General features: G+C 28.9%; 1 protein-coding gene across 4 annotated transcripts in view; it reads right to left on the bottom strand.

Annotated features, from left to right (window-relative positions):
* The window catches only part of LOC107436193 (dual serine/threonine and tyrosine protein kinase), a 28,538-nt gene extending 19,120 nt beyond the window's left edge, over nucleotides 1–9,418 (bottom strand). For 2 of the 4 annotated variants that reach the window (XM_043042199.3, XM_043042198.3), the window contains exons 1-3: nucleotides 9,011–9,315; nucleotides 5,520–5,719; nucleotides 432–560 (exon numbers count right to left, since the gene is read on the bottom strand). In XM_043042199.3, coding sequence (XP_042898133.1) covers nucleotides 432–560; nucleotides 5,520–5,719; nucleotides 9,011–9,134 — 453 coding nt within the window. In that variant the 5' untranslated portion in view covers nucleotides 9,135–9,315. Of the gene's footprint in view, nucleotides 1–431; nucleotides 561–5,519; nucleotides 5,720–9,010 lie in introns of all 4 variants that reach the window. The other 2 variants (XM_071177454.2, XM_043042200.3) reach the window with 2 other exon arrangements.
* Between the last annotated feature and the right edge of the window lie 11,427 nt (nucleotides 9,419–20,845).

The raw sequence follows: 20,845 nt of genomic DNA, 5'->3' as shown, positions 1-20,845 counted from the left end.
TTACATATTTGTTAACTGCACAATGAAAAAATAGTTTCAATGTTCAGTTGATCAAAAAACTTTTTAAATTGTTGGAAGAAGAATATTGTGCTTCTACTATGTCATCTGGTATAAAATACTTAGAAAATAAATTAAAAGAAATCATATATTAGAAGATGAAATAGGTTCAGATACTTGAGGTTCAATTGAATCTTAAAATGAATCTTAAAAGAATTATTAAATAAATAAAATGCATATAATTGATGATTAAAATGATCACTGAGCTTTTATGAAAGAAAACTTTATTGAGTCAAAAGCATGGTTTTAAATCTTTGAAGAAACTAAAACACATTTTAAAATAACTCCTTAAGTATCAATATTTAATGTGTCAAATGTATAAAAAAAAAAAAAATTATTATTTTGAAAAAAATCATAATAATGATGATACTTACTTTCAATTCAAGATCTTCCAAAGGAACAGTATGCCATTGTTGTTCATGAGAAACAAGATGACCTAATAATTCATAACTATTTGGAAGAGCTAATGTCACCTGAGTTTGAACACCATATATAAATCTGACCTACATTGAAAAAAATCAATTTTATTAAAGCTCACCTTAGATTAATTATAAACTACAGATAAATCAGAGAAAAGTAACACTAGCATGTGCTCACACAACACAAAACTATAAAGGATTGAACTAAGCTTTCGATTATGTTTGATTGTTCTCGTGCAATGTTATGATGAAATGGATCAGAGAAATTAACCTCATGGAGATAATAACCACCTATAATGCGTGCAAAGATTTCTCTTCTTTGCTCATCCTTGTTTGAAAGTGTGGTCTTTCAAAAAATTGACTGCCTATGACTAATTTAATATCACTTAGTAAAATATTGGAAAATTACAAATATCATTATCATAATTACACTCGTCATATTATGATTGAACATAAAACAGCTGGCAGCTCATCATAATCACTTAGTTGTCAATAGTGTGATTAAAATGTTAATGTATCATATTATTACCTATTCTAATAATGTAATTTTAAACTTAAAGAGTTACAAAAGGTACTGAAAATTATGATTTCGCTTATTATTTATTCAATCTTCCTTTTGTTTTTATTGTTTTTACCTGATAAGAACTCTATATTTAAATAGAATTGCATAGATCATGTCCATCAATGATAAATTATAGAGATACATTTTTGACATTTATATTTATTTATTTTGTGTAAAAAGTTTAGCTAGCATGTATAAAACTTAGAAAAGTTAAATGTTCACCTCATCCCAATGACAACTAAATAAACAAAAAAAATGCAAACACTATAACAAAAATAATATATACAGTGTTTTCACTACAGCGCGAGAATGCGAGAATCTCGCATTAAAAAATTATTACTGCGAGAAATTCGCGCATTCTATAAATCAATTTCAAAATTCGCGAATTTCTCGCATTTTGGAAGAAGCTTCGAATTACGCTATTTAGAATAAAATCCGTTTCACTTTTCTTCCTGGATTTTTCATTATTTTCAACATTTGCGCTGTTATCTAGCTTCCCTATTTACCAGTATTGTTCAGAACCTTTTCGAACAACAGAACACAACCGAAACACGGAACCCCTTTCTGAACACATTTCTCTGCAACCACGTGTTTACCGTAGGTAAGGTTTTTTCATGTAAGACGTTCAAATTTTTTATGCACTAATGTAAGATGGACAAATACCTAGTAAAGGCAAAATCTTCTATGATGCAGTAAGAATATTCAATGCTTTAAAAAATAGAAGAGGTTAAAAATGTATTATAATAAAAGAAATGATTTTTTTTCCAAGTCTATTTGTGTTTTTTAAGTTTTTGGAAATCTCACTTAACTTTCTGAAATCTCACCCTGTTTTTGAGAAAGGGTGAGAAATTCTCACCCATTTTTTTTCTATGATGAAAACACTGATATATATGTAAGAAAAATCAACTAATATAGCTTAATTTCTTGTTTCTATAGCTTAATTACAGTGATTCAGAATAAATATTTGGATTTTCAAAATGCATTATAAAAATAAAAGTTTTCCTAACCACTTGCTTTGGCAAGAAATTTACAGTTGCATGTACTTCATTAGTCAACTGCAACTTACTGTAAGGCATTAGGTTTTCAATGCTTTAGGGAAATCACAAAAATCTTATTTCCTATCACAAACAATGGATATCTTTTTTAATACATGGTATTATTGTTTACACAGGTGTACAACACATTATTAGTGATTTGTGAGAAAAGCATCCTTATGTTCATGCACATCTTTTTAAGGCAAGAAGTGGTTAAGAAAATTTAACTTCATTCCTACATAAAAATATTAATACAGTCAAACCTCGTTAATTCGACATTCTCGGGACCTCTGAAAAACTGACGAATTAAGCGGAGTGACGAATAAACCGGAGTTGCATTGTTTTTCAAAAAATTTGAAAAATACCCATAAATTAACAATTATTACATACAGCAGTGAAATTTCAATTTCTTAAAATAAAAAGAAAACGTTGAAGAATTTGCATTAAAACAATTCAATTAAAACATAGCATCAGTAGAAAGACAAACAGTATGGTTTACATAACTTACTTTTATTTATTTAGGAATGAAAAAACCATCAATACGGGTTTGTTTGGTATGGGGATTACTTAGCATAATTCTTTTTTCGAGCTTGTACACAGAGTTCAAATCTTCCTCAGTGCCAGATATTGAAGAAAAATATTTTCTTAGAACTTCAATGCACTGAAGAGCTTCATTTTTGGAAGGAGGAACTTCCACCTCATCCTCGCTTTCACTCTCTTCAGATGCTGGAACATGTCTTTCGCGGATTTCGTTCGCGATTTCCGAGACGGTTAGTTCTGGAGATGTCACGAGATTTTGGTCAATTCCAAGATATGTTTCTTCATCCATCACATCTTTGTTGCGTTCTTTCAGTTGCCTGAGCAATTCAGATAAAGGGACGTTATCATCTTCATCATCATTAACATCTTCTGACGAGCTTGGACTTTCAACAAATCCAGCATGCCTGAAGCAGTTTTTGATGGTTTTATCGGTCACATCAGCCCAACTCCTGTGGATGTAATTAATGCCATCTAATAGATTTAGTTTCCATTCTCTGCCTTCATCAATGGCTTTAATCCAGTCTCTTACAAGATGTTTCCGATAGTGTCTCTTGAAGCTGGAAATGATTCCTTGATCAAGGGGCTGTAAAACTGAAGTGGCATTGGACGGCATGTAAACTAACTCCACTGATTGAAGGTTTCTTACCTCAGTATGCGCTGTGCAATTGTCCACAACAAACGCCACTTTACGATTTTTTGCATGGAATTTTTTGTCAAACTCTTTCAGAGTTTTTTCCCAAACATTGGAGGTCATCCAAGACTTTGAGTTTGCTTCATATGATACACTCAAAGACTTCACATTTTTGAAGCACCTTGGTTTTGCACTTTTGCCTATGACCAGAGGCTTAAGTTTTTCGGAACCATCCATGTTTGCTCCTAACAGAACGGTAACTCGTTGTTTGCTTTTCTTCCCACCTGCGCAATCCTCTGATTGAAAAGTCAAAGTCTTGTCAGGCACAAGTCGAAAAAAGAGACCTGTCTCATCAAGGTTGAATACATCACAAGGGTTATAGCGCTGGAGAACATCTTTTAAGAGACCATTTTTCCATTCTTCAACTGGACGCATATCAACGGCCGCTGCTTCTCCGCACATCTTTTTGAAGGAAAGTCCATGTCTCTCTTTGAACCGTTCAAACCAGCCGTTGCTCGCCGAGAACTCCGAAACACCCAGTTCATTTGCAAATTGCAAAGCTTTCTCTTTCAGGATAAGTCCTGAAATTGGAATGTTTTGGGCTCGGGCCATTCTAAACCATTTAACAAGAGCATTTTCAACGTCTTCGAAGGTCGAAACACGCATTCTCTTTCTCTTCTCGCCATCCTGAACACGTAAAGAACTTTCAATTTTATCTTTTAAGGACCAAATGGCAATGAACGTTGTGCGAGGGACTCCTTTCCGTTTTGCAAAAGCAGCCTTAGACATTCCAGATTGCTCAAATTCTCTTATCATTTGGAGCTTTTCATCCAACGTCCAAGATTTGTATCCAAGTTTACTCGCCATGGCACTAAATTAAAGACTAGAGAGACTCGATACACCACCGCACTGCTACGCCGTACTAAGTTTTACAGGAGAGAGAAGAAAAGGCGCGCACTCCAACATGCTCGTTTTCTGCCACATGTTCTCCCGCCCCCACCGTTGCCCCCTCGTAAGGTCAGAGATAAGGAGCATTATTGCAACTCTTTCTGCAAGACATGTTGGAAGGAGGGGTGAGACAAAAGGGCAGGGGGAAAACGCTTCCAGTGTCCGAATTCCATTACCCCCTCGTAAGGTCAGAGATAAGAAGCAGCAACTCTTTCAGCAAAAGGGGGTGGAAGGAGGGGTGAGACAAAAGGGCAGCGGAAAACGCTTCCAGTGTCCGAATTCCAAGAACCAGTTGCCTAGTGCGAATGGCAAAATTAGCCAAGTGGAAATTTCCGAAAAAGTTGACTGGAGAAAAGCAATTTCCCAGTGAAAACATTCTTTAAAGTGTCATTTTATCCGGAGTTCATAATTTCTCCATGACGTATTAAACGGAGTTTGTTAACACTAAATCCAATGCAAATCAATCGGGACTTGAAAAAAAGCGTCGAAATAACCGGAGTGACGAATTAAGCGAGTGTCAAATTATCGAGGTCCGACTGTATGACAATTTACAAAAATAAAAATCCACTAAATCTAATTAGTCGTTTTAATTCAACATAACTGGAATATTAACTTTACAAAATAAAAACAATCTATTGACAATGCATTGAAATGTTTTTTAACTACATGATATTTAAAATCCTTGAATTTAAAAATTAATATTATAGTTTAATATTAAACATACAACAGTTATAAATAGTACAAAAGGCAAGCTAACACAGCTTAGAGATAATCTAAGTCAAATAATACAAATTCTGAAATCTACAAGTTTTTTTGGGGGGGAGAAAGAAAAAAACATCAAATGAAACTTATGTTAATTGTTTGTTCTTATATTCCTAAGTCAGTGGAAATAAAACTATTTCTTGTAACCTGTTGCAACCTCTTATTGATATTTTATAAGAATTTTTTTTTTTCAAAATAAAATAAAAAAATATAATCATTAGCTAAAAAATTGCACTTTTTCCTAGTGCATAATGATTTTATTTAGAATTGATACCTTAAGAGTTGTGCAATTTTACCAAACTATTATAATTTTTACTTAATTATATATATATATGTATATATATATTATATATATGTATTATATAATTACATTACATATTACAATAATTTACATTAAATATAAAGTAATTAAATTTTGCTAAACATAAAGTACATGAAGTTTAAATAAATTAACTACATAATTTTATTTTTAAAATTAAAGCATATTTTTTCAAAAAATCATATCTTTGTCTTAACTCCCTTTAAATTAACCATATTAAAAAGTGAGAGAAAGAAAAATAACGTACCATGCGCCAGGAAAACTTAGAACCATCACTCTCTGCATCATGAGGTTCTGTGGGTAATATTTTCTGTCCAAACAATTCATTAGCAACAGCTGCTTTAGCCCAACAATCATGTCCTAATATTGTAATCCCTACAGCACTGTAAATTAGATCATGTACAGCTTGCTCATTCTCAAGTTTTAATTGGATACTGGAGATTTGTTCTGAAATAGATTTAATCATTTTTAATAACTAGAAAATAGAGAAAAATATTAGCTACAACCCACAGAAATTATTGATAAACTGAAGTTACAAATTAAACCTTTTTCTTTGATTTCAGATGAATCAGAAAACTTAATATATTATTAAACAGTATAAAAAATATGGTTACTAATGAAAATGCTAAGATAGTCAATTGGCAGTGATATAAATAGAACAGAGCAATGTAAGTTATCATATTCAACCTATTGTGAAAAATCTCCTTATAATTTTGTGAATGTTAAAATGTGGACCAGATGTTTTTAAAAAATTAAGAAAAAATGTGGTTGGAACAAACTCTCTGTGAAAGGCCCATATTTATGAAAAATCTATTCACAGTTTTGTAAAAATAAGCTTCTTTTGGGGGGGGGGAGAAACAAAAAACTGGTCTTTCAAGGAGTTTTTGTTTTAAAAAAATGATTAAAGCAGTTAAATTTCTTGAAGGAAACATTTTTTTAATTTGTAAAAAATAATTTGTAAATGATTAGTTATAACAATAAATTAATTTATGAAAAAATTTTGCAAATGGTTTGTTAACTGACTCAGATTTTTTTCTAAAATGACCCCTGAAAAGTTATATTTAGATAATTACAAGAAAATAAAAAATTTTAAGAGTTTTACCCTTGAGTTTGCCTGATATTCAGATTTTTTGTTTCACCTTTGCATGTGTCAGTAATTAATTGTTGCCAAAACTTATCAACTGTTTTAACCCAGGTATCACTATATAGAGAAATCTTTCCAATAAACTTCAACTCTTTTTTCATTTACTCTACATTACAGAAAGTACACAAAATATGTAAGATAATCCAATGCAGAAAAATTTTTTTAAGCATTGATGTTTACATATTACAACATACAATACCCTAATGCTAATCAAAAAAATTTGAATTTTATTAATATTTTCAAACTTAAATCAATAAAACCTAAAAAGTTGCGAAAAGAGCATTGATTTTCAAACTTTATGTCTTGTAGTTTTTTAAAGCTACCAAAAAATGGAAAAACTTCAAATCAAATGGAAACAAAAGAACTAAAATATTACCTTACAATTTTTTTAGTAAAAAATTAAAAGACAATTCAGAAAATATAAACATTTTTTGAATTAAAGAAAAACTTTCAAAATAGTATTTAGGAAACAATTTCTAAATAATCAATGAAAAAAATAACCAAATATTTTAAACCATGGAAATTTCAATGTTTACATCATCTTAATGTAGTGTTTCTGATGTAGCATATGAAAGAATATCCTAGAGTTGAAAAAAAAAAATAGAAATTAAAGTTGTGCACAAAATCTTTTAAAGAGATGGACAACACATTGTTTTGAAATAATTTTGACTATCCAGGGAGGAAATAAAGCATGCATAACATTTAATATTATTTATTTATAGCCTTTTTAATGCATTTTGATTCATAAATGTTTAATTATTTATTTTTTTTAAATGAGAACCAGTGAAAATGAGTAATAACTAGTAAAATCTTGTTATATCTCTAACTATTCCTTGAATTATGTGTTTCAAGATATATTTAGATTGTAAAATATTTTTTCAAATCTTTTGAGATCTTTAAATTGACACCTCTAAGTTTTTGAATTTTAATGTCTGAATCAGCAGGATTTTTATTTTTTGAAATGTTTCTAAAATTTCCAATTTTTTTTTTAAATTTACTGATTATTAATTTTCACAAGAAAGTGATGGTGCAACTAGACCAGTCAAGTAAAGTAAGTCAGGGGTCTGCCTAGGCCTAATTTACTACCGTTTAGCCGTACCTTCACAAATTCCACTTTACGAAAAAAGGATAGTTTCACAAAATACTTTTTCTTAAAATTTTATCTTTGTATCCCTTAAGAAACGATAAATTCATATTTTTACCATATTTTTGTGTTGATTTTTCAATATAATTCTTAATTTTTCACAAATTATGTCTAAATTTTCACAAAACAGGTCCCTCTCAGAAAAACCTACACAGACCTCTAAGTTCTACAGTCTTAGTGTTCAGCATAGTTATGTCATAAAAAAAAATAACATTATGTTTTAAAAACAAATTTGCATCTTCCCAAATGTTTGGCATGTAGTGTAGGTGCAAATATATTTTAAATACAAGTAGAAAATTATTTAACAAATTTTTAAACTAGTTATTTAGCATTTTATGTAAATCCATTAAGCAAAGATATAATTTAAAATGCTTAATAGAAATCAAATAATTGTAGTTGAGCTGTCAAACCTTGAATGTTTGACATTCAATCACGCTTGTTACAGTTTATAGAACTTAGTTTGAAGGAGGTGGACAACAACTGTAGTTAAATGTCTCTGCAAATATAAAATTGCGGCATTCTTACTGAAGAAGAGCTTCCTCAGAAGTGTGTTTTCTTAAAAAATTATTGGGAAGATTTCGGTATAGAGATCTGCGTCAGAATAATCGCCTAGTCTTGGCAACTTCGGGAAGAGCTTCCTCAGAAGTGTGTTTTCTTAAAAAATTATTGGGAAGATTTCGGTATAGAGATCTGCGTCAGAATAATCGCCTAGTCTTGGCAACTTCGGGGCAGCGGCCCGCGAGAAACTAAAAATACATCACAGAAACGTACAAACTCGAGAGGAATAATTCGTAGCCACCCCCAGGCAAACATCTACATGTTTTTTATTTTTTTAAAAATTTGCAAGATTAAAATCTATTTGGCACCTTGGCGATTGCAGTTAGCACGACAGATCAGGATACGGAAATTATTATGATAATTTCCTTCTTAAGTTTTATATTTAACACACTATTATGAAGAAATAAATAAGAATTTTTTAAAAAAAACTATTAACCCTTACTACATAAACAATTCAAACTTCAAAATTGTCTGTAAATGTATTTTAAAAACATTACATGAAACAGTAAAGTTAAAATTTTGAATCATCACACTTTAAATATCTAAAGAAAGCTTTTTAATTTTTTTTAGTTAAATACACAATATATAAGTATTTAAAATCTAAACATTAAATAACTATTATAAAAAAACTGTATAAGAGTACTCTAATGAAAAAAAACGAAAGAAATGTTATAAAACTATACTTAAAATAAACTATAAAAACATAAATAAGCAGTTTTACCATTGAAATATCACACAGATTTCAAAATAATAATAAATAATTTTAATGAGAAAGTAGGTTTGTAATAGCAATCTACACAAACGAGGAAAAATACAACGGTTCAACAATAATTTCTAACAAGTAATAAAAAAATAGTTTTAAAAGTATGACCAGAAAATATATATTATGTACCATCGGTAAAATATCCACTTTTTTCAATATCTTCAAGGGATTGTTTAGTATCACGTAGTATTCTTCTGAGCTGTCTTGAATGATTTCTAAATTTTGAAATTTCATAAGGTAAACTTGCTGCCATAATTTATGAGTTAAAAACTATTTACAGCTATACATTCGCAGGATTTTGTGTATTGCATTAGAAAAAAAAGATTTCGACAAACACTTATCAGAGAAAAATATGATATCTCCAGGTTTCTCACAAACACATTACGAACAGAGAATTCCTGCGCCAAGACGAAAACTAAAATTTTATCAGAAGAGAAAAAAGTTATTTTTTTTATTTGATTATCGTGGTTACAGTTAACAAAAGGAAATAACGTTTCTAAGCTTATACTTACATAATAAATAAAACTAAACTTCTACTTCAACTTTCAGCTCTACTTGGAATTCAAAACGTCACAGCGAATACAATTTCATTTTTCAAATACATAACAAATATAAAAAAAATAATATTTAACTAATAGGATATGAAATTTACGAAACTAAGAAAATTTCAGAGAAATCCCAGGTTCTTGGGACTTTTGAATAAAGGTATGTTCTGAAATAGGAAAACAAGTGCTGTAACAATGGCTGTGGTTGCGGAATATATTCTCATATGAAATTCATAGATAAAAATTTCTTATGTTAAAATTATATATATAAGAATTATAAATATTAAAAAAGGTATTTAGATCAATTAAAATATTGGAAAATTTATTTAAAGAAAGTTCATGATTTTTTTATATTTATTTTATTTAAAATATTCCATCAGTTTTTAAAACTTTATTTAAGAAATTGTATTTATTAGAATTTTTAATTATTTAATTCGATATTTTTAATATGTTTAATTGATATTTTATCCGTTTATTTATTTATTTATTTAAGCCAGGAAAAAATTTAAATTTTAAAGGAAATTTTGTTTTTCAATAATAGCCCAAAAAGTACTAAAAAATAAAACTGTCGAATATATATATATATATATATATATATATATATATATATATATATATATATATATATATATATATATATATATATATATATATATATATATATATATATAAATACAAGAAAACACTAAGAAAGTTAAGAAAAACAATAAGTATCATTTATTGCGCTTAAGCTGCAAGTAAACAGCACTCATTAGATAAGTTCAAAATGAAAAATAAAACAAAGAAAAATTATAGACATATGAAAAAAAGGGGGTGGGAAATAATAAGTAAAAAAATAACAAACAATATTTTATTATTTTAAAAAAAAAATGAAATGTTAATTAAAAAACCGGAAAAAAAGCCGGAAAAAAAAGATATAATCTTTTCTTCAGCCCACACGATTATATCCGCAAAACAGAGTGCTTTCTGATATTGTATCAATAGAGCCAAAGCAAAATATATTAATAGAGTAGTGTGAGGAGCACTCAAAAAAATTTTTTTTATAAAATAACTACAAAAAAATAGATCATAAAAAGTAAAAACAGATAATAAAATAAAATAAAAAGAAAAAACATAGTGCAAATAACATATAGTATAGTCCCCCCTTTTTAATGTTTTTTCTTTTTATTTTACTTTATTATCTGTTTTTACTTTTTATGATCTATTTTTTTGTAGTTATTTTATAAAAAAATTTTTTTGAGTGCTCCTCACACTATTGTATGTATTTTGCTTTGGCTTTATTGATACAATATCAGAAAGCACTCTGTTTTGCGGATATAATCGTGTGGGCTGAAGAAAAGATTATATCTTTTTTTCCGGCTTTTTTTCCGGTTTTTTAATTAGCATTTCTTTTTTTTTCTCTTTTTTTTTTTTAATAAAATGTTGTTTGTTATTTTTTTTCTTATTATTTCCCACCCCCTTTTTTTCATATGTCTATAATTTTTCTTTGTTTTATTCTTCATTTTGAACTTATATATATGTTATAAAACTTATTAATGTAATACATAAGAGAATAATACTTTATAAATACAAATTTTTTTATGGAAATGCGTTTCTAAAAGAGTTGCCAGTTTTGGTTGAGACATTTAGATTATGATTAAATTGCTCACTCATCATACAGTAAAAAATTAATCTGTTAGTCTGCCTCAGCGTCGATGAGTTGATTTCGGAGTAAGGACAATTCTACTTCTCTATAACTACGAAATTGATTGGAGTCCATGATAGAATATTATTCTCTTATGTATTACATTAATAAGTTTTATAACATATATATATATATATATATATATATATATATATATATATATATATATATATATATATATATATATATATATATATATATATATATATATATATATATATATATATATATATATATATATATATATATATATATATATATATATTTGTTTTGTAAATTCTAGAAGAACGAAACAACACATCGGATGAAAACTTAGCAACATTTTTTATCTATTTAAAGTAAGTGAGTTCAATAAAGAAAAAGCATACAATTTCATTTGATCTTAACTCCATGAAATTATACATCATATATCAAGAAATTTAATTTGAAACTTTTTAATTATTTTTAAGGAGTGAGAAAAAAAACGCATTCGTCGTAATTTTTTTTTAAATATAATGAAAGAATAATTTTATGCTAACAATCTCTTATTAAATTTAATGTTAAAAAAAATTTCATTAAATTTTCAAAAAAAGACTTTTTTTCTTCAAAATTCAGCTATTGAGAATTGATTTTTAATAGCAGAATTTCCTCGGTAGCGCTTCGACCTGTCGTGCCACAGGTCCCTGGTTCGATCCTCGGGTCGGGCAAGGTTGACTCAGCCTTTCATCCCTTCAGTGGGTAGATAAATGACTACCAAGCATGCTTGGGAACTAAACACTGGGGGTTCCGCGTTCGGCTGACCACCTGACCGGAACATCTGCTTCTGCACCCCAGAGCCCAAGGTCAAGAAAACTGAGATGGGCACAGTAGGCCTTGGCCCTCTATGGGCTGTCGAGCCGCTGGTTTAGTTTTAGTTTCAGTAGAATTTCCTCAGACAAAAGCAACCATGAATAAATTTTTGTTAAAAAAAAAGCGAGCAATCAATTTACATAAAATAAATAAAAAGTAAAACTAAATTTAAAAAAATTATGTTGGCAGGTGTGTGTGGATAGAGAAAAAAAGAACTCTATTATTTCTTATGACCTGTCGAGCCTAATAAAACTAATTTCTGATTTAATCTTTTACAGCTTTGCTCCGACAGGAAGAAAAAAAAAACTTAGGGCAAATATTCTCAACAGGCTGTAGCATTAGATAAAAAAATTAGAACGGGAAAGTTTTCTTAAATTAAAAACTCTCATAACCATTTGATGTAAATGATGTAAATTTTATGATTGAGAATTTTCGAATATCTAAAATAGTTTTCATTATAATGCTATTGATAGTGCTTCTGAAACATTTACTTCATGGAAAGTATATGATTATTAAATAAAGCATTAAATATTTACCTAGAAATATATTTAAATTTTTGTTGCTCTAGATAAAAAGTTTGATGTATTTTCATCGTTAATGACATAAATATAATCTAAATACTTTTCAAAAACCGTTTTCTTTTGGTTGTATGCTCTTTAAAACTTTAAATACCATTCTTTTTACTTCCGAATGATGCTATTTTGGATAGATAAATTTATGCATGTTACTTTTAAGGGTCAAGATGCACTCAGGACGCAACAAAAGTATAATATCCTTAAAAAATTATTTTTCGTTAAAACTGAAAATATTGACATTTTTAAAAAAAATTTGTTTAATGTTTAGATTATAAGTCTTAAATTCAAAATTAAAAAAAAGAGAGAGAGAAAATGTACCACTTATTACAAAAAGTTACTATGAATTCTGGAAATAGCACTTAATATTAACAAAATACCACATGAGTACGAGCCCTCTAACTGGGACAATCATTTGATATTCTTTTTCATTTTACTATAGCTGAAAGAAACAGCATATTATGACTGTCACTCTAGTAAAACCTTTACGATCATATTATTATGGATTCGATGTCTGCATTAAATCGATGAACTTCTCCAGGGTTACTAAAAGGTTTGAAAGACATGAAGAAGATAAGATACGACAATGTGTGCAATAATCCAGTTTATCTTATCACAAAGAATTAACGATGTTTCGTCCTTGGTTGTACTTCAAGAGCGCTGGGAGTCATCTGAAGTTATTAATAACCACATTGATGATGAAAATTGCTTGCATATCAATTAAAAGAACTCGTTTTCGTTGATGTTCGATGTGATGCAACTTTGTCTTGCTTTGAAATAAATGCCTTAACCATGCACCTTTCTTTCTGAAGATTTGCTGTAGAATTTAAATAATTTATTTCTTTTCTATATGAAAGAGATTATTAATTAAATATAAAATTTTAATTTAATTAAATTCTTGTTTTACGCGAATGAATATTTATCATGTAGTTTTATTTATTTTTGTTTATTAAAAAATTAGGTCTAAAATATATAGACATTTCCTTATAAAAATCCTACTTTTTAAAATAACGCTATTTAAAAAGGAATTTAGTAGTAGGCACTGACGTTAAAGCAAAACTCTGAATAAAGCAACCAAAAGAAGAAAAATTCTTTTTTTTTAATGTTTTTTGTGAATATATATTTTCTTAATTCAAATGGAATGACGAAGTAATATGAGCAAATTTTAGTAATCTTAAATTAACCAAAAGGTACAAAAGTAAAAATATTTTTTTAAGCTTTTCTAACTATTTGTATTCGATTTAATAAAGTATTTTACGTGAAAACATGTTTAAAACATACTAATCAATGTTTATTTGTCTATTAAATGACCTCCCTCAGCCATTTCAATTGTTTTTCCGAAAAGGAAAAGTCGTCTGCGAAAAGAATAATGCGTATTTAATTTCCTCAAGTGTTTTGAAAGCATCGGTCATTAAACTGTATTAAACGAAATTGGCGGGAAACAGTTTCTTTAATTTTTCTTTAAATAAACTTCAGCACAGCTGCATACTACGAATATTTGTGTCGTATAACTGTGGGTTTATTTGAACAGGTATAGAATCTCTTCTATTATTTATAGCGGAAATTTTATCTTTGTTTTATTGTCACTATATTTACCACATAAGCATTTACAATTCTATAAGTATTGTATTTTCTTATTCTGAACTAAAGTATTTTTATTCTTGGGATATTTTCTTTTGTGAGTTATCATATTTTGTAAGACGATCTAAAATTTCGGTTGAAAGTCTTCGCAATCATCTAGTCTACCTTTAACATTTTTACAGTAAATGGTTGTAACTTTGATTTTATGTTCTTTTATGAGAAGCAGTGTCTCGAAATGCCAGCCTTCGTAATAAATTTTACATTTTGTGTAATTATATATTGGATAAAATAGAACTATATATCTTAGTCTATTGATTTGGCGGCAGTGCATTGAGTGATAAAATGCAAAAGTTTGCAAGACGTAATGATAATTAACAGAACAAATGCAATTGATAATAAGTTAAATACAATTCTAAATCTACATCATTTTCAAATGGCGAAATTTTAAATAATAATTTTATTCGAATTCTCCAAAATAGGTAAATAATTCATTACGAGAGAAGCCCTCAAATCAATTTTTTAGTTATTTATATTCATTTTGCATTAGGCTTGCTCCTAGTTGGTGAAATTTTAAAACTTTTAGGTTTTGACCTTTAACTTAATGAAGCGTGACCAACTGGCTAATTACAATATAATTTCTACAGTACAGTAGAACGAAAATCATTTTAACAGTATATGAAGTATAAAAACCATTAAGACACACGACATTTTTACGACGCCTGCTTGACGAACTGAAATATTCCAACGAATTTCAATAAACTTGATTTTTTTTGTCAAAATTATTTTCAATGATTGAAAATATAAGAGTGAATAAATTATAATTATTACTTATTAGATTACTATGCTAGTTACTTACTAGATGCAGTATGAGTTTAATAACTATGTTGAAATTAATATTGAATTAAATATTTTCAACATCCTCCCCTTTCCAAAAAGTCAATCAAGAATTTTTCCATTTTAAAATCGTTTGACTTTAGAAAAATTTATATAACCGATAATAAAATTTAGAAAAATTAGGGTATTTTTTAATAGAAACAAGTCATTGCTACATTTTTACATCTTTCAGGAGTTTTTTTTTATATAGTTCTAACGCATTACAGTTTTCGCGTATTCAATAAGATGCTGTTTGTATCGTTCTGTTATTTAAAGAAAATTTCTAAAACTCGTAAATTACACATATGGAAATAATACTAAAGAACAGTTAGATGTAAAATGTCACCTTTGAAAAAAGTGAAATCCTATAACATTTTTAATCATTACATTGATAAAGATTAAGTTATAGCTGGCGACAAAACACAATTATAGTTGAAACAAGAAGAAATAGGCATCTGAAAATTAATTATGTAGCTTGCTGTATCTGATGCTTATTAGTAACGGCTTACTGCACTTCACGTTTTTCATACTACATGATTGACCTTGTCTTCTATTCAATGAACTAGTGGACCGAATTATAATCACAGATCACACTTGTGTGAATTCGGTAGCTTTGTCAAATGTTTTAGTTTCATTAAAGCAAATTTATAGGAATATATCACGCAACATTTGGTATCGAACTAGAATTATCAGACATGTAGTCATTAAATTTCCGTCAGCCTTTTAGACAGCGGCTTTTTTGAAAACGTCGCAAATTGGCACTCCTTTAAAATGCATTTAGTGATTAAAGGAAGAATTTTGTGCGTGTATTCCCAACACCTATTAGATGAGAGAAAGGCTGCAGCCCTGATCAGTTTAGTATAGTCCGATGTAACAAACATAAAGTTAAAAAGTAAACTAAGAAATATACCACAACGTTTAGGCTACTAAACTGCCCAGTGGGTGAAATACGAAAGTTTTCAATATGATTAGACTACTAAAGGATCAGATTTCTCGTTTGTAGTAACCCGTGCTGAGGCCTTCTCTCTTCTAGGAGGTGTTTGGTCTGCCTGCCTCATGTGTTTCTCGTATAGCTCCAGAACCGTTTGGATTAGATTCCTAAAATTTTGGCAGCGACTTTAAGAGGCAAATTTAACTGTGATCCTAAAAATCGTTCTTTAAAATCGATCGAAACGGTCTCTTTATCTTGTTTGGAAGAAACTTTTGAAATTGATTTAACATGTTATAAAATGCAGATGCTTCTGTTTTATCAAGTATAACGGTAACAATAGTGATGCTAGCTTACAGTTCTCTTTTATCAAAACTGAGTTTCTTGACACATTTTCCAATAATCACTTATCTTTGATCAATTATGATAGGTTAGCAAAAGCAAATTCGACCTCTTCAAAGTGACATTGCGGAATTATTAGTTTATAATTTGGTACATGCTCTTCAAGAAGAAGAAAATCACAGATACCACACACTATGACGTCAGCACCATCTGATCGTTTATAAGCAAAATGGCGTATTTAAGTTGAGCTAAGTTTCTCCAAATAACTTAGAATGGTAATTATCGTGAAGTTAATGAAATACAACGCAGTATCACACATCGAATTTGCTGAAATATAATTCTTTCTTGTATTCGTCTTTTATTTCACTTAAATGCTTTATTTTTTTATATAGTTTATTGCTAACGTGATGCATTTTTGTTTCGTGTACTTGGCAACTTCGAAACATAATTAGCTTGTTTATGTTCTTCATGGGTTTGTGCATATCTTTATGTTAGATAAGAAATATATAATGAAAGAATTGAGATATTTGCGAAAAAATCATTGTGAAAGAATATAGAGTGTGTCACTTAAGAAAATTAATACTTAACGGGATTGGCTTACTGGAAATAGAAAGGAAAGAACAGTTGCTATCATAAACAAATGCCAGGTTTCAACAGCTAATCAGGATCGAGATAACCACACTATGTCAAATGCAGGCATTCCATTATTTGAAACTACGTTTTTATATGTCAAGGTTACACTTTTGAAACATGTTTCGATAAACTTTAATAACATATAATTAACAATAGTTGAAATGAAAAAAATTAAGTCATTTATTAATAAAATGCAAAATTAGTGGAGAAAATTATTTGATTCTAGAAAATTTTGACGATTTTATGTTGCTCGCAAGCGGCAGCATTTTCGGTAACGAATAATAACGATAATGAGTCTAAGTTAATTTCTGTTTTGTAGAACTTTTTTGCTAATATCACATGTATATATATATATAACGTCGTTGCCGAGTGGAAGGATTAAAACAGGTCTTAGGCCTGGAAGGAGGGTACAAAATTTATTTATTAATTATAAGACAGCGCAGTCATGAAAGTGTGTGTACGAAAAGTTGTGCTCCTTGGTTATATGTTAGGGAAAATCTTGCAAAGTAAAATCCGTAAAATGTCTTAATTTAAGGAAAGAGGGAAATCTTGGTAATTGTAATTGGTTTATCAAATGGGCCGAGAGTTTCCAACAGAGAGCAAAGGGAAAAATGCCCTGCTTTTAATTAAATGCATACTTGAGCCAAAAATAGATTTAAGAACAGGATGTGGCTTTTAAAAGTGTGAGAAAGTATTTCGATCAGAATAATTAATTAGGATAACATAAAAAGACTTATTGAAGCTTTTTATGTTACATATATATATAAACTACACCTGCATTGGAAGTATTAATTGAAATAATAGTGCAAATTATCTGGTTAATTTACATCTTTCTTTTTCCAATAATGTAATGCAGTTGAAACTTTTCTAAAAAGATGCATATTATTTCACTGTCCTTATTTATACCAGAAAATAAAAATGATAACAAGTCACATAATATTAAGGAATAAGTATACAGTCACTTTCAACGGTACATTCAAAGCTTTTCTTTGTATACGTTCCAGTTAAATACAAAGAGATCGAACATTCTGTTTGCTTAAGATATTATTCGGTAATATTACAAGTCTCAATTTCGAGTACTTTTAAGATAAACAACACCTTCAAAGCGTAAAGATAAAATTATTCTCCACACACTGGCGTCTTTTACAGATGCATAAAAGACAGGGTAGCTGCAAATGTTTGGCTTGAATGCAATGGGTGACAAAACTTGCTTTAATCATTTTACAGGATTTTGTCAACAATAAGGCATAAACAAATATCTTTTAGTAAATAAAATAAAAAGTTTTTTCCCAGAATTGATTGAAAAGATTAGGAAGCATATAAGACTTGGAAGAAATATAAATGAATGTAAGTGGATGATACTAATCATCACATATGTAAAACAGAGTTAACCGCATTAATAAAAATAATACAGTACAATAAAAATTTTAAAAACTATTGGTGTCAAGCGGACAATAAAGGAGAAACACCAAAAAAAAATGTTTTCTCGAATTAACGAAAACTCGCAGATTTGTATGATAGATATAAATTGTTATGGGACAGTGTGAGAAAAATAAATAAATAAATAAAGGAACACCATGAATAGCTTTTAATCTAATTGGATATTCACGTTTTAGGACTTAATCCTTGGTTTGAGGGGTGACCTCAAATATGCTAATTAGTTAGTGCAGACGATATGTTACGAAATTAGACACAAAAACTTACATTCTCTGAATAAACATACCTTTTCTTCGACGGATTCGGATTTCTGAACCCCAAAATATATGGAGAGGTGGTCGCAATCTGAGAAATATGGTCCGAATAGTTTGGTCAGGAGAAAGCTCCAAAACTTGGACTCCTAAATGTTAATTTTATTTTTTGCGTATTTCACCATACCTCAAGAGCTTGTTCAGCAAATTGAAAATTTTTTACACTCAGTTATAAATTTCGTTTTACCAAAGACAATTCCATGCAAAAATAAGTTTTAGTCAATATTTATTATTTTATTTAGGAATGGTCAAGAAAAATTTGAACTGTAAGGTATACAATTTTTAGCACCATTTTAAAGAATTTAATTTTACGTCTCAAAATGCAAAATTTAAGCGAAATCAGCAGAACAGTTTCTCAGAAACTATTCAATGAATTTCGCTCAAATTTTACATTTTGTCATGTTCCTCAAAATGATGCAAAAAACTGTATACCTCACAATTCAAAAGTTCATCGACCATTCTTAATTAAAATAATAAAGAAAAATAAGTATTCTCTAAAAAAGATATTTTGCATGGAATTAGCTTTGGATGAACGAATTTTATTATTGAGAGTAAAAAAATTTTTATTTCGCTTTAAAAATTCTCAAGGTGTAGCCAAATACGCAAAAAGCAAAATTAACGTTAAAGGGTTTCAAACTTTAGAGAGCTCTTCTGAACAAACTATTGGGACCATTTTTCTCAGATTGCGGCTACCCCTTATTTTGGGGATAAGAAATCCGAATCCGTCTAAAAAAAGGTATGTTTATTCAGAGAAAGTATGTTTTTGTGTCTGATTTCGTAACTTAAAATATCGTCTGCACTTAATAATTAACGTACTTTTGGTCACGCCCTGGAGCCTTTAGGATTGAGTCCTAAGATCGTGAAAATCTGATAATTAGGGTCAAAATCTATTCAAAGTAGCACTTACGCACTGTACATAAAATTAAAATGGTATTCAACAATTTTGTAGAATATATTGTTATATGATTTTGAAATGATATGAATAAAGTATATTTTATGAAAGGAAATTACTTGATATTATTCTCACTTGATTGATCTCATTTGATTAATAACCATCCTTAATTGTCATTTGCATCTTTATTACATATTTCCTGAATTTAATATATGATTAGATTATTTCTCACTTTTAAAATTTTTTCATCATTAAAAACGTATTGCAATAGATTAGTTTTAAGACGACAAGTTCGATTGACTGTGGAAAAAAGAGAAAAGCTTTTCAAGTCTATATGATGACAAGTTTACTGTTTTATTATCGATCTGATTAAAAAAAAGTTAAGTGTTGAATGAATAAAGTTACCATTAATCATTGCGAAATTAAATTTTGAAATTGGTTGCTTAAATAAATCAACGGGACAACTAGTTTCTAATCTTTTATTTTTTGAGACAAATAGAAAAAACTATTACTTATAATATCTCTGATTACAAAGTCCTATCTCAGACCGGGCCTGTCGCCATCTGACATTTTATTCCGACTAACCCACTGATAATCTCCAACCCTAATTTCCTTCTTTGATGATTAAAATCTCGTGGATGTCAACGAACTGCGTAAAGGCAAAATTTAATATCTTAATTTTAAACAAACATTTCGGCAGATACTCCAGAAAAACTTCCAAACAAGCAAATAAATATCGTGTATCGTCGTAATGATAATTCAAAGACGCACGTAACTTAACTGGCATGGAATTCTAGAAAACGTGATTTTATCTCTTGGTTAGCTGGAGGATTACTAAAATAGGATTTTTTTTTTTTATTACACGATATGAAGTCTTTATTTTAGATTTTTTTTTTCTAGACTATTTCAAGGTGAAGTTTGACGTTTATTATATTTTTGAAAATTTATGTTCAGTCATTTTAAAATTTATACTTTTTCTAATTTTAAAATGTAGATGACAAGGAGAAACTCTATGCTAATCAAATAATAATAAAAATGCTTTTGTTTCTATGCAGTTATTCTTTTAATAACACAATACAAGATTGAATTTCACCAAACATCATATACTATGGAAGCTGGTTGTTCGAAAGATTTAAAAATACATTCATTATATTTTTTGCTCACTGCAATTAAATTGCATAAGCTTTATAAAGAAATTTTCTTTTCCACTTTTTTAATAGTGGTTCAAATTTGTCCGATTATACATTGTTAGAATTTTCATTCTGAAATTACTCTAAAATAACCGGCATCAATCTGTTCACCCGATTAACCATAAAGTTTATGCTAGGGAATATTTCG

Source organism: Parasteatoda tepidariorum, chromosome 2 (assembly GCF_982258835.1).
Source record: "Parasteatoda tepidariorum strain Cologne lab strain chromosome 2, Ptep-v5.0, whole genome shotgun sequence".
Taxonomy (NCBI): Eukaryota; Metazoa; Arthropoda; class Arachnida; order Araneae; family Theridiidae; genus Parasteatoda; species Parasteatoda tepidariorum.
The sequence above is the reverse complement of the archived record's forward strand: the minus strand, read 5'-3'. Positions and strand labels throughout refer to the sequence as shown.